The sequence below is a fragment of the Theobroma cacao genome, chromosome 9 (assembly GCF_053813885.1).
Source record: "Theobroma cacao isolate CCN51 chromosome 9, ASM5381388v1, whole genome shotgun sequence".
NCBI classification, from domain to species: Eukaryota; Viridiplantae; Streptophyta; class Magnoliopsida; order Malvales; family Malvaceae; genus Theobroma; species Theobroma cacao.
The window spans coordinates 8,662,192-8,675,643 of record NC_142647.1 but is presented as its reverse complement, the minus strand read 5'-3'; the positions used below and the strand labels follow the sequence as shown (position 1 = coordinate 8,675,643).

At 33.7% G+C, this 13,452-nt stretch overlaps 1 protein-coding gene across 1 annotated transcript; it reads left to right on the top strand.

Moving 5' to 3' along the window:
• Window positions 1–6,307: 6,307 nt before the first annotated feature.
• Window positions 6,308–8,944, top strand: LOC18588955 (putative indole-3-pyruvate monooxygenase YUCCA4). The gene is made up of 4 exons (XM_007013720.3): window positions 6,308–7,522; window positions 7,661–7,909; window positions 8,016–8,138; window positions 8,596–8,944. Exons 1-4 carry the CDS (start codon window positions 6,878–6,880, stop codon window positions 8,818–8,820), a joined length of 1,242 nt encoding a protein of 413 aa, XP_007013782.3. The 5' UTR covers window positions 6,308–6,877; the 3' UTR covers window positions 8,821–8,944.
• Window positions 8,945–13,452: the final 4,508 nt, after the last annotated feature.

The window sequence follows — 13,452 nt, the reverse complement described above, 5'->3', positions numbered from 1 at the left end:
ACACATCAACTTTTTATAAAATACTCGTTTCTCTCAATCAATCGCTCTATTCTCTCCCTCTCTTTGCAAATCACCCTTTCTCCATCGCAAAATCATAATCTCTTTTTCTTCTATCTTTATTTACAAAGGCTACTAGAAAAGAAAAAAAAAACTCAGAAACAGAATAGTAAAATCTAAGGTTTTTTTTTATTCTTATAAAGATTAAGAGAAAAAAAAAACTCAAAATTTAAAGCTACTTGCAAGTAATATTTAAAGGTATTTTCTTTTCTTCACCAAAAATCTAATACTATTACTACTGTACAAATTTAAAAGTTGTTCTATTTATTCATGAATTTTTTTGACTTTTAACATCTGATATTGTATATAAATTCGAAACAAGCTCGTTCTGCTTTTATTTATTAAGTGATTGAAGATAGCATGAATACCTATTATGGTAATTTTAATTAAAATTAGAACTTATATAATTTATTTTGCCAAGAAACTTATCAAATAGTTTTAACTTAATTTTAAAAGCTATTATTTTTCATAAGAACTCTATAATAGCTTTTAAACTGAAAAAGACTAGACCCAATAAGCTCTCAAAATCTCTCTCAGCTTTTTACGTTTTGAACTTGAACTTTTAGTTTATTGATAGGTATACGATTTTTCTCTAAAAAAGGGTAAAATTCAAATTCCTTTTTCCAAATTAAAAAAAAAATCCTCCCCACATATGTATATATGCACAATTTTAAAATAAATTTGGGATAAGTGGCAGTCAAATTACATACTATAAAGTTGAAAATAACTTTTTACTTACATTAAAGTTCCTAAAAACTTGAATGATAACATGGAGAAATATAAAGTTGAAAATGATTTAATTTGTCATGTGTATGGGCAAATATTGTAGTTTGTTGGGTTTTCTTAGCATCGTCAATCAATTTGAGTTCTATAAACCATGTATGATACTGATATTCGTAAACAAAGTAAAAAAAAAAGTAAGTAAAAGTTTGTTTTTCGTAAATAATATTTATTTATTTATTTATTTATTTCTAAATGAAAATCTTATTGAAGATAAACAAGGAGCAAAGCAACACTAAGTGCTCGTTTGGCCTGACTTATATTTAGCTTATCTATTGCTTAAAAGTAGAAGCTGAGCCAAACAAAATTTTGTAAAAAGCTCTTAAAAAATAGCCTTTTTTTTTAGAATAAAATCTAAAAAAAAGAGCTAAAAAAAACTCCAATTAGGAGCTTTCTCTTTTTTGTAAAAAAAAAAAAAAACATGTCAGCTTATTAGGAGAGCTATTTTTTCCCAAAAAGATCCTCTCTCTCCCTATTGATCTCCCTCTCCTCTCTCCCTATTAATCTCTCTCTTCTACAAATCAGGGTTTTTTTTGTTCTTACAAAAATTAAGAGGACCAAAAACCAAAAAATAAAAACTGCATTCAGATATTTCTTGGGTTTTGGAAACTCTCTTTATTATTTGATATTTCTCAATTTATTGTTTGATATGATAATTATGTGATATTTATTTATTCTTAACTTTTTTTTGTATATATAATATTTATTGATTATGATTGAAATAAGTCAAATAGGTCAATAGTTGTTGAAATAAATTAGATGAAAATTGAGAAGTTAAAGTTAAATAAGTCATATATATGATACTTGATATACATAAAGTTAAAGTTAAAGTTAAAGTTAAATAAATAAATTGATATTTGTTCTCCTGTTCTGATTTTGTTGTTCTTTTTCAACTTTGAAGCCAACAGAATACACATCAAGACTTCTTCTTTCCTACTCAAAATCAAAGCTTAATAAAAAAAAATCTAAACTATTATACAAAGAAGCTAATATCTTATAGATTTGATATCTTGTTCGCACTTATTGCAGTATAGGGAATAGCAAGAGATGGGTCTTAGTGAAGAGTACTCTATATTTTGAAGCAATTACATTATGCTCCAAGTGTTTTTGATTTAAGAACACTAACTCGTTGTTGGTGTACGTTAGAGAAACAAAATGGACTAATACTAAGCAATACCTTAACCATATAAACGAGCACATAAGCTAAAATAAGGCAGTAAGATTTGTAACTTTCAACAATTAACTCCACACTGAACAAGCTCTAAAACCATATTTCTTATAGAGATTGTTTTGCTTACTTTTATTTTAACTAGCTGATGTTCAAGCAAGAATATTAGATACCTTGTCTAAGTTGGCTGCCATATTAATTAATGAAATGCCATGTCAGAATTGGTGATTAAACAAGGAAATATTAGTCCTCACACTCGTTCAAACTACTTTATAGTTTGCTGGATAGTTTGCCTTGTTTCATTGCAGGCAAAGCCAACTTTGTTGTACTAGCTAGTAGTATTTCTTTCATGTTGCTTATTTTGGAAAAGTGAAATCACAATTATCCAAAAATAAAAAAAGTGTCCAAATAACTGAGATGAAAATATTACTGGGCAATTATGGTCGATACATTCGAAAATTTCATTACATCTCTTATTTATTTTATGGTCTCTTAAAAGAAGCTCAATGAACATCTCATACTTCATATTGAGATGCTGTACGGAACTCCTTTTCCTGTAACACCAGGCTTAGAAAATGGCTTCAAAAGCTCATATGGTACAATCCCAACTCCATTTCTATTTTTCCAACTATCGTTTGCATTCTTTTCATCAATGATCCCTTCAATCTCCTTCAATTTCCTTCAATTTTCCATTAAGTTTTCCAATTGTTGCCTTTATAATTGGATCTTCCCCCCACAATGGCTCCATTTTCTCTCCTAAGTACTCCTTATCCAGTGAATGATTCGATAGCACATCCAAAACAACCATCACTTTAGTAGCTTGCATTCAATTTTCAAGCCACAATCTCTAAACAAGTCAACCCCTAACACACCTTAACCTTTGCTAAATTGCAAGTGAAGCACATAAATTCAGGGCAGTTCTTAAGGAATAGGAAAAATTTACAAACCATGATATAATATGAATTAGACATTATTATTCTAAGTTTATCAAAACAGTAAGCTAAAAATAACAGCATTCATTTTCTAATCTCTGTTGATTGCATCATAAATTTAGGTGTCTTATTGTTTGAGTGATGACACAATATTTATTGCTTTATATGCCGTGTTGCAGTTTATGGCTAGTCAAGAAATGCCTCCACTTAATTTTGAAATTTTAGATAAACCAAAACATCATGCAAAGTGGGATTTGGTCATTACTAAAATCTTACTTCAAGTTTGTACGAATGAGATTCGTAAGTGTGGAAAATTAGGAATTTCATTTAGATCTAAAAGATGGGAAGTTGTAGTACAAGAATTTAATACTCGTGCTAATAAAGACTATACCCAAAAGCAATTGAAAAATAAACTGGATAATCTAAGGAATGAATGGGCCTTAAGGAAACAGTTGAAAGGCAAAGAGACAGGTTTGGGTTGGAACCATGAGACGGGAACCATTGAAGCGGATGCCACATGGTGGGAAGCCAAAATAAAAGTAAGTATTTTAAATTTTATATGTTTCATCTACAATAAATAATTTTACATATGTACCTCGTTTAAAAGTTTCTTTCTCTTTAATGTTTGTGTAGGTTAATCCAAAATTGCCAGATTTCGATATCAAGAATTGGAACATGTTGATGAATTGGAATTTATATTTAAGCATACAGTAGCCACTAGTCAAAATGCATGGACACCAGCGATGGGTATACCAATTAAAAATAATGTCAGATCTACAAATCTAACTCCGTTACAAGATAATGTTGAATTTGATGCTAAAGAATTTAATTGTGATGAAGATAACGACTCTATAGTAAACACTCAAATGAAGAGGAAAAAAATGGAGCCAGAAGAAATGGGAAAAAAAGTGGCAAAAGGTAAGGCAAAAACAGGGACTACAACAAGCTTGCAAAGAACATTGGAACGATTGTGCAAGGCAACAGAAAGTCATAACGCAGCTGAATATGCTGAAATTTCAATATCATCACAAGCCACAGGACAATATAGTATTCAAGAGTGTGTTAGAGTAATGAAATCTCTACAAAATGAGGGGAGATTGAGTGCAGATGAATTTAATTTTGCACTACAATTGATTAAAAAGGAAGAAAATAGACTCATTTTCATTTCTTTGCTAGATTTAAGTGATAAGCTAAACTGGATTCAATATGAGCATAATCTATCAAAAAATTGTGGTGGGACTAGTTGATTAGTTTAGGATTTGATTTATTTATTTTAGGTTGATGTTGAACTTTAAACTACTTTATTTTTGTATTTGTGTTACTTGTTATGTTTAATTAAATTGCCATTATCCATGTTATATTTATTTGAATTGTTATTTGTACTATTTGATTTGTTTCAAATAATATTTGTTTTTTTAATTGTTATACTTAGATTTCTACTTATGTATTTTGATATTGTTAAACAGATGTCTTCTAATGAAGTCAAAGCATCAATACAAGTTGTAAAGAGAAGTAAATGTGCAAGGTTTTATCAAAACATGTATGGAGGAGCTGCTATTGCAATTGTATATCACATGAAATACTTAATGAAACAAGGAAACAAATTCAATTATTCTGATAGATGGAATTGGGTACGTGAAACTTTACAAGCTCCAAGTGAAAGTTATAGAATGTTTAGGATGGAATCATATACTGTATTGCAACTTACAGATACATTGAAAAATAAGAGATTGTTATATCCATCTAAAGACATGACAGCATTGGAGGCGGTTGCTATGTTTCTTTGGATTTGTTCACACAGCGAAAAAAATCGTAATGTCCTAAATAAATTTGAAAAATTGGGAGAGATTGTAAGTAGGAAGTTCGGTGAAGTGTTAAATAGTTTATGTTTACTGGCCAATGAAATTGTCAAAGCTTCAGATTTTTAATTTGCAGAAGTTCCATCCAAAATTAAAAATGATCGTAGATATTAGCTTTATTTTCAAGGGTGCGTTGGTGCTATAGATGGATCACATGTTCCTGTTATTCCTCCTGCGAATGATCAAATTCGTTTTATTGGTCGAAAGGGATATCCAACACACAATGTCATGTTAATGTGTAATTTTGACATGCTATTCACTTTTGTGATTATTGGTTGGCCTAGCACTGCACATGACACCCGTATCTTTTCAACTGTGCTTGAAGAAATGAAAAACGTGTTCCCTCACCCTCCAGAAGGTACAACTTATAATTTTTATTGTATAAAGTTTGACATTTTATATATTTTATTGTATAAACTTTTTTCTTAGGTAAATATTATGTAGTGGATGCTGGTTATCCTAATATAAAAAGGTATCTAGCATCTTATAAAGGTGAAAGATATCACATTCCTGATTTTAGATGTTACAGTCAGCTAGAAAGTGTAGAAGAAACATTCAGCCATGCACATTCTTCATTAAGAAATGTCATTGAACGAACAATTGGAGTTTGGAAGAATAGGTGGCATATTCTACGTGATATGAAGCCATTTTCGTTGATAAAATAAGAAAAGATTATTGTTGCAATAACGGCATTTCATAACTACATTAGACAGTGTGGTGTTATAGATGAAGAGTTTGACAAATGTGATCGTAATCTTAATTATATTCCTAAAAGTCAAGAAGAAAGAAGTAATAATGAAGAAATGGGTTCATATACTTCTAGAAGAGCATTGGATGATAGTTACATGGGTAGAGTTCGCAACCAAATAGCTACTGCATTGATGGAAAACAGAAATCATTAATTTATAAGTTATTTATGAATTATGTGTTACCTATGTATTATTTGTGAAACTTTTTTTTATGATTTATTATTAATTATAAATTTTATATTATATAAAAATATTTTTTGTATTTTCAAATTTTTATTTTAAATAGTAAAAAATAAGTTAATTTTTTGTATTTTGAACAATAAAATTCGTGATTAATAGAAAGCTATTTATTAAATACCTTTTATGGTAATTTTAACTAAAATTAAATTTTATATAAATTATTTTCTCAAACAGCTTATCTATAAAAAAAAATTTATAAAAAGTAAATTTATCAAATAGTTTTAACTTAATTTTAAAAACTATTATTTTTTATAAAAACTTTATAATAGTTTTTAAATTAAAAAAATTCAAATCAAACATGTTCTAAATGGATAAATAGATAAAAATCGAACGTTATGGCAAATGAGCCCTAATAGGCTAATAGAGTGAGAAATGGCACAAAGTGTGGTTTCTGTATGCCTCTGCGAGTGGGATGGAAGGATAGCTCAAAAATTTTAAACTTAAAATAATTAAAAGGCCGTTCATAAATGTATTTATATCTCCTCTTTGGTCATTTGCTTACTTGCATCGCAACCCCAACTCTGCAGGGAGAAGCTGAGAGGAAAGAACCTTGAGAAACAGAACAAATCCTTTTCCTTAACCTTCACGCCTCCATTAACACCTTCCTCTCCCTCTTCCTCTCACTCTTTCTCTTACTGGTAAAATTAATTACAGTTTTTTAAACTTCCCTCATTTTCTCTTTCCATCACTCACTTCTCGTAAAGACCTATTACTATCTCTCTCTTTTTTCACTCTCTCTCTCTTTCACTCTTTTCTCGGCATTAAAAACCCTCTGTTACATCACCCCACGTCTTGTTTTTCTCTTCCCATTGACTCCTGCTTTTCCCCGCTCTCTCCTGAACGCTTTTCCTCTCTCTTTAAAAATCCGACCTCATCCACATAAGATTTTTCTCAAGAAGCAAAAGAGCCGTGAGAAAACAGGGGAAAGAAAACAGAGCTTTACAGAGTGAAAAGAACAGGGGAAGTAAAAAGAAATTACTGAGGTTTTCCTCTGTTTCTTTTTAAGCTTTCTTTCACTATCCTTTCTTTTTTCCTTTTCCTTTTCGTTCCGTCTTCTTTCTATTATCATTCTTTTTCTTGGGATCGTCCTACATGGGTTCTTGTAAAGATCAACAAGACCATCATCAGTTTCAAGCAAACTGCGTTGGGGTTCATGGGCCTATCATTGTAGGTGCAGGACCATCTGGTCTAGCAACATCTGCTTGCCTTACTCAGCAAGGCGTCCCTTCTCTTATTCTTGAGAAAAGCGACTGCATAGCTGCCTTATGGCAACATCGAACCTATGATCGTCTCAAACTCCATCTTCCCAAACAGTTTTGCGAATTACCACTCCTTGGTTTCCCTGAGAATTTCCCAAAGTACCCAACCAAGCACCAGTTTATCTCTTACATGGAATCCTATGCTTCACATTTCTCAATCCTACCTAGGTTCAAGCAAGCTGTGCAAAGCGCAGAGTTCGATCATGTTTTGGGGTTTTGGAGGGTTAAAACTCAAGACTGTGAGTACATTTCAAGGTGGCTTATTGTTGCTACTGGTGAAAATGCTGAGCCTGTAATACCAGACATTTCGGGGATTGACAAGTTCAACGGTCCTGTTGTTCATACCAGTTTGTACAAGTCTGGTTCTGAGTTTAGAAACCAAAGGGTTTTGGTAATTGGATGTGGCAATTCTGGCATGGAAGTTAGCTTGGACCTCTGTCGGCACAATGCGACCCCGCATATGGTTGTTAGAAACACGGTTAGTTCATTGAATGTTACATAAGCACCTTAACTTCTCTTTTGACTTTTTAATCAAAATCATTGTTGAAAACATCTTAATTTGTACTCTGCATCGTTTTCATTGTTGCTCATATTCTTATCTGTTTTAATACTACAGGTGCATGTCTTGCCTAGGGAGATGTTTGGTTTCTCAACATTTGGTATAGCCATGGCACTTCTCAGATGGTTCCCTTTGAGGCTAGTAGATAAATTCCTGTTGCTGGTAGCCAACTTCACCCTGGGCAACACAGACCAAATAGGTCTTCGACGGCCGAAAACCGGTCCTATTGAGCTCAAGAATGTCACTGGAAAGACGCCGGTGCTCGACGTTGGTGCACTATCACAGATAAAATCTGGTAAAATTAAGGTAAACACCAACCAACCAAATAGACCCTCATGTTCAATGACATTTTCCCATTATCTTGAGGCGTTTTAGTTTATGTTGTTGGGTTTTTTTTTTTTTTTTCTTTCAGGTGATGGAAGGTGTGAAAGAGATAACAAGAAATGGAGCAAAGTTTATGGATGGACAAGAAAAGGAGATTGATTCAATAATCCTGGCAACTGGGTACAAAAGCAATGTGCCTACTTGGCTCAAGGTAAGCAATGAGCTGTTACATTTTCTTTAGTTTTTAGTTCTATCTTATTGTGAATCACACATCACTTTCTGCCTTGGACACATGCATTGAGGCCACAAGTCTACAAATCTCTTCTTTTCTCCATGCAGAAAAGCACAAAATCAGTTAGCCTCATTTTTGGGGGTTATTCCACTTATTTTTTTCCCTTTTTTTTCTAATTTCAAATAAAACCCAGTTTTCTTTTATTAGGGTTTAGGGGGAAAAATTGAAATTCTCTGTGGGGTTTATGATGTGTAAGTATCATGAAATATTGTGTTCTTTTAGGATTCATTTGCCTAGAAATTCCCTAGAAAATTCCTGAATTGCCTTTTTTTTTTTTTCCTGCTCTTTTTCCATCAATTCAAATACTAATTGATTAGCTAATGTTGTTTTTACTAGTAGTAACTTTCTCATTTGTGTGCCCTTCTTGGAAATATAGGGATGTGATTTTTTCACCAAAGATGGCATGCCGAAAACGCCGTTTCCCAACGGATGGAAGGGAGAGAAGGGATTGTACACAGTTGGGTTTACAAGAAGAGGGCTGCAAGGAACGGCTTCTGACGCCGTTAAGATTGCTAGAGACGTTGCTGAACATTGGAGGACAATCAAAGACTGTAACAACAACAGTTGTAATTCTCATGTTATCCTGCTCAAGGAAACCTGATCTTTCTGAAAACAAAAAAAAAAAAAAAAAGAGTTTTCGGTTAGATGGGGAATTTACTGAGGATGACTTTTTTCTTTTTTGGGTTTTTTTAGCCCCTCTTTTAAATATTGTAAATGCACCAATTTTGTATGAGGGGGGTTTGCATCCATCCTTTACCTCTTATGAGTTTTTATGATGATGTAAGTTTGTCAACTTTGTACAAAATAATTTCATGAATAGAATGTACTTTACTTTGAAACTTTTTTGAATAAATTGTCCTTGAATCGTATCATAGTGCTGTGATTTGGGTACCCCATCCCCCCATGTACTGATGCAAAGTTCAAAAAAGGAAAAAACCTTTGTAACCCTCCCCATGGAAAGGCCCATCAAACATTTGCTCAAGGGCCTAGGACAACCTTGTATAATTAAATGAAAATCAATTAATTCTATTTCGATTATCTCAAAATCTCTAAAATAAAAAAAAAAATCGAAAATGGGATTACAGAAATATCTTGGGACACATTGTTTGGAAGGGACTCCAATAACATGACATGTGCTGGCCTTGATGAAAAGTCATGGTACAACAATTTCCAAGCCAAGAAACAATCGAAAGCCCTTTTGTTATGTGTATTCTATTCTAAATGTGAGTATTAATAACAAAGTCCACATATAATGTCCTTGCAAGGAAAGAAAGGGAAAAGGCCCTTTTTGTGTGTATTGTCTTCTGTTCTAACAAAGTATTAAATAACATGCATGCCCAAAAGCATGCGAAGAAAGTAAAAGGCACCAAAAGTTTCTCTCTAAAGCTATTGTAGAACCTAAAAATGCCTTCTTAATAACATCAAGGATAGACCGACTTTATTGCTGTAGCTTCAAGCCTTTAACAACATTAGGGTTTAGATAGTGCCCTTCATTATTAGGATTTATTGAGATTGGTTGTTTTGAGTATAGGGTTTTCTCTTATTTTTTTGCCTTTCTAACTAGGGTCGTCAAAAGGTAGCATCAAAGCAACTTTTTCGAATGGGTTCTTGCTAAAGCATAAATAGCTTTCATTGATATAGTTCAGATGGGTGGTTGAGATATAATTTAATTGAAGTGTACCTTGTGTTACAATTCCAATTTCCATATCTAAATCTTTTCCTTCCCTAATATCGAAAAAACCGAGGCAAAATACATCTTTCACATCTCACTAACATATTTGTATTTTTCTTTTAACTCCTCATGCATTATTTTGACATAAATACATTATTTTTATTTCATTATAAATAAAAAACATATTCAAATTCTCGCCCTCCCTTCAACTTTAGAATAAACTTCTCTCCATCATTCTCTCAAATTCACTATTAAAGGTTGGTTGAGAAATTGAAACCTATGGCATTGTTAATTACATTGGTATTCTATTGGGTTGCTAAAAAATAAATTTAAATAATTTAAATTATGAAAAATTATCCTACACACAAACCCTAAAGCTTTGAAGCTTCATAAATAAATTTTAAAAGTACGAATGTATCCACTTAATAAGGAAAATCCTTGAATTGAAGTAGTTATTTGAATAGATTTTCGTCGATTGTGAAATTTTAAAAATTGTACTGTAACTATATAAAATAATAAAAAATGTTAATTAATATTGAGAAAAATAGACAGAATAACAACCTATCTTTTCTTTTATTACCATTAGACTATGGCCCGTACGTTGCACACGGATCTCTTTTTATCTATTTTTTTCTTTTTTTTTTATTTTTTTTTTATATCTTTCACGTGGGTAAAAGAGGAAGTCTCTTTAAGTATGTTATAGATGTGGCTGACGTCTAGCCGTTGGTTGTTAATTGAAATTTTAGAATAAAATAAGTTCTGATAGCTCTCAATCTTTTGCTAAAAATGGATATACTACTGAATAAAGAGGCATACGGATTCCTTCCCCTTTTGCAAGCTTACTTTCATTATTTACTCATCAAAGGTAGTTTTCGTCGCTACAAGAAGCGTTAATACAGTTGGATGGAACGCCCTTTTGTCATCCCAATAATCTTTTGATTTTTCTCACCCCCAGAGTTGACCCATTCAATCCATTCGATGCTTCTATTCTACTTTTACTTGTGCATTTAATTAGCTCTCTAATCATACCTGTCATTTAATTTCAAAGATATTGTAAGATTTTTAGGCATTTGGTGCTTCATTCCAGGACTTCCTTTTGTCTAATGACAAAGATATGTGGTCACCCGAGACAGTTGGTCATGATTCGAATCTTGTTAAAAACAAAGTCATGACCAAACATAGTATAAAATAAGAATCTTGAATGTATAATTAGGTACAATATGAAAGGAAATATGTTGAGTATTCCTTGCATATATATATAGAGAGGGAGAAAATTTGAGCTTTTTTACAAATAGCCAAACCGAAGTGAGTTGCAATGACAAAGGGCAATGCACACGCAATTGGGTTTTCAAAAGCTCAACTATACTGTGGCACACCTGCGCAGACAGTATCCACACCGCCAGGCACAGTACATAACACAAAACTTTGTTTGTGTCCGTATCTCTACATGAATTTGATACCAGCCACACCATGCCAAGTCTCAGGCTTTCTCTCTTCTCTCTTTGTTAAATATATATATATATATATATATAGATATATGCAATCTCTCCATCTTTCTCTTTCCCCTTCACGCTGATAATTGAGACAATGATGGGGCTCTGACGCCTCCCTCTCTTCCATTGACGATATTGTACGAAGCTTTCAGAACGGATTGACAGCTCTGCCTCTCTACCATCATCTTAATTTCCCATCTCTACAGCTCCACATCACAATCCCTTTGCTGATTGCTGATGCAAACCAGCCCCTTTCTCTCTGCCGCCATAAGACAATAGGGGAAGAGAGAGAGAGAGAGAGATTAATACTGAAGGGAAAACCATAGGGTGGGAAGGAAAAGTCCAATGGGAGAGTTAAAAAACAAAAGGTGGCCTTTTTGGAGCATTGAATTCGGAAAATCCCTATCACACGCTTCCAATGCACGCGTTACGGTATTCGGACAACCTAACGTCACTCTTTTCTCACTGACCAATTTGCAGTGAGGAGGCAGATTGCATGGTTTAATGATCAAACAGGCACCTCTCTCTCTCTCTCTCTCGATCTCGATAGATTCATTTCATATCCCTCTTTTGCATGCTCCCCAGCTGATGTCACCCTTCTTACTCTCACTCTCTTTGTTACTCGCCCCGAGCTACACCGGTTTATGGTCTTCATGCTTAACGTGGCTTTCAATGGAAGCGTTTTCCACAGGCGGGGTTTTGAAGATCACAAGTCGGGTTCAAATCAATGGGGTTGCGCGTGGATGCACGCGCAGGCTGTGGAGGCTGGGGCTCAGTGGAACTCAATGTTCGATGCAGGAGCGTATCTATGCAAGTATAGGTTGGCATGACATGGCATGCAAACGTACTGATCAAAGACTGATGGTTGTGCATGCATGCCAAATTGCCAATGACATGCGCCCCCTACTACCCATGCAATCTAATGAAAAACAAATTTTTTAACTGATAAATGAATTTTCTATTCATATGTTCTCATTCATGCAGAGGACAAAATTCATTTGCTGTTGGAAAATTCTTGGACTTAGTAGTTTTCTTGGTCTTTCTTTGGATCGTGATGAGATAATGATACAAGAGAAAGGGAGGGTCCCCAAAAGGAAGAGAATTTTCTCTCCCCCCCACGGAGTCCTTTCGAAATTTTTCTGATTCTTTGATCTTGGGCCCACTTGATCCCAGTGGCATGTTGCTTTTGCAGCAGCTGACATGAGAGGAGAAGTGCTATAGGAAGAGAGAGACCTTACAATGCCCATACTTCTTGACCTCTTTCCTTCCTTAATGTTTCAATTGCATTATCTGTCTTCGATTTGTTCTTTTCTTTTTCTTTTTGCACTACTGCACATCAACATATGTATACATATATGTACAATTTGACAGGTGGGTTTGATACTCGTGGAACATGTTTTAGCTTAGAATGGTATTCCCAGCTTCACTTTTGCTAACACACATTCAGCTCTCTGTATATCTCAACAATATCAGTCTACTACTCCTTTTATCATTGAAAATGATAATATGTTAGTAATTTAATTAATTCTAGTAAATTTTAACACTTCCTTGCTTGCTGCAGCTGGTGTTTGCTCTTCTTTGCACATATACTTAGCAATGGTCTATGAATTTCCTACTTTAATATTGTCATTAATTTACCCATCTGCTTGTCCTTTGGCTTTGGCAGACCATGCTACAACAATAATGAGTCCTGGAATGACAACAGTCTCAAGAGTCAAGAGGTAAACCTTGGCATTTGCCATGGTGCTTCAACTTACACATGGCTTGAAAACATCAACCACAAAAAACTGCAAATCACAGGCATTGAAAGCCCAAGTAACCGGGCTGGATTTTTACTCCAAAGTGATGCAACCCTTGATGCTTCTTGAGAAAATCGTGCCAACCTTTAAACCCAGAAACAAATATTTGGGCCAACAAAACTCCGATCCAATCAGACTCAAAGCCTTTATCCACCCTGAAAAATCTTTCCCTAGACAAGCGGCCTAGCCTTTTTGTTGTTATTATCCCTTCCCATGACATTGTCTCCACAATATGGCTTGCCTTAGCAATGGAATGGTTTTTCAGTGGT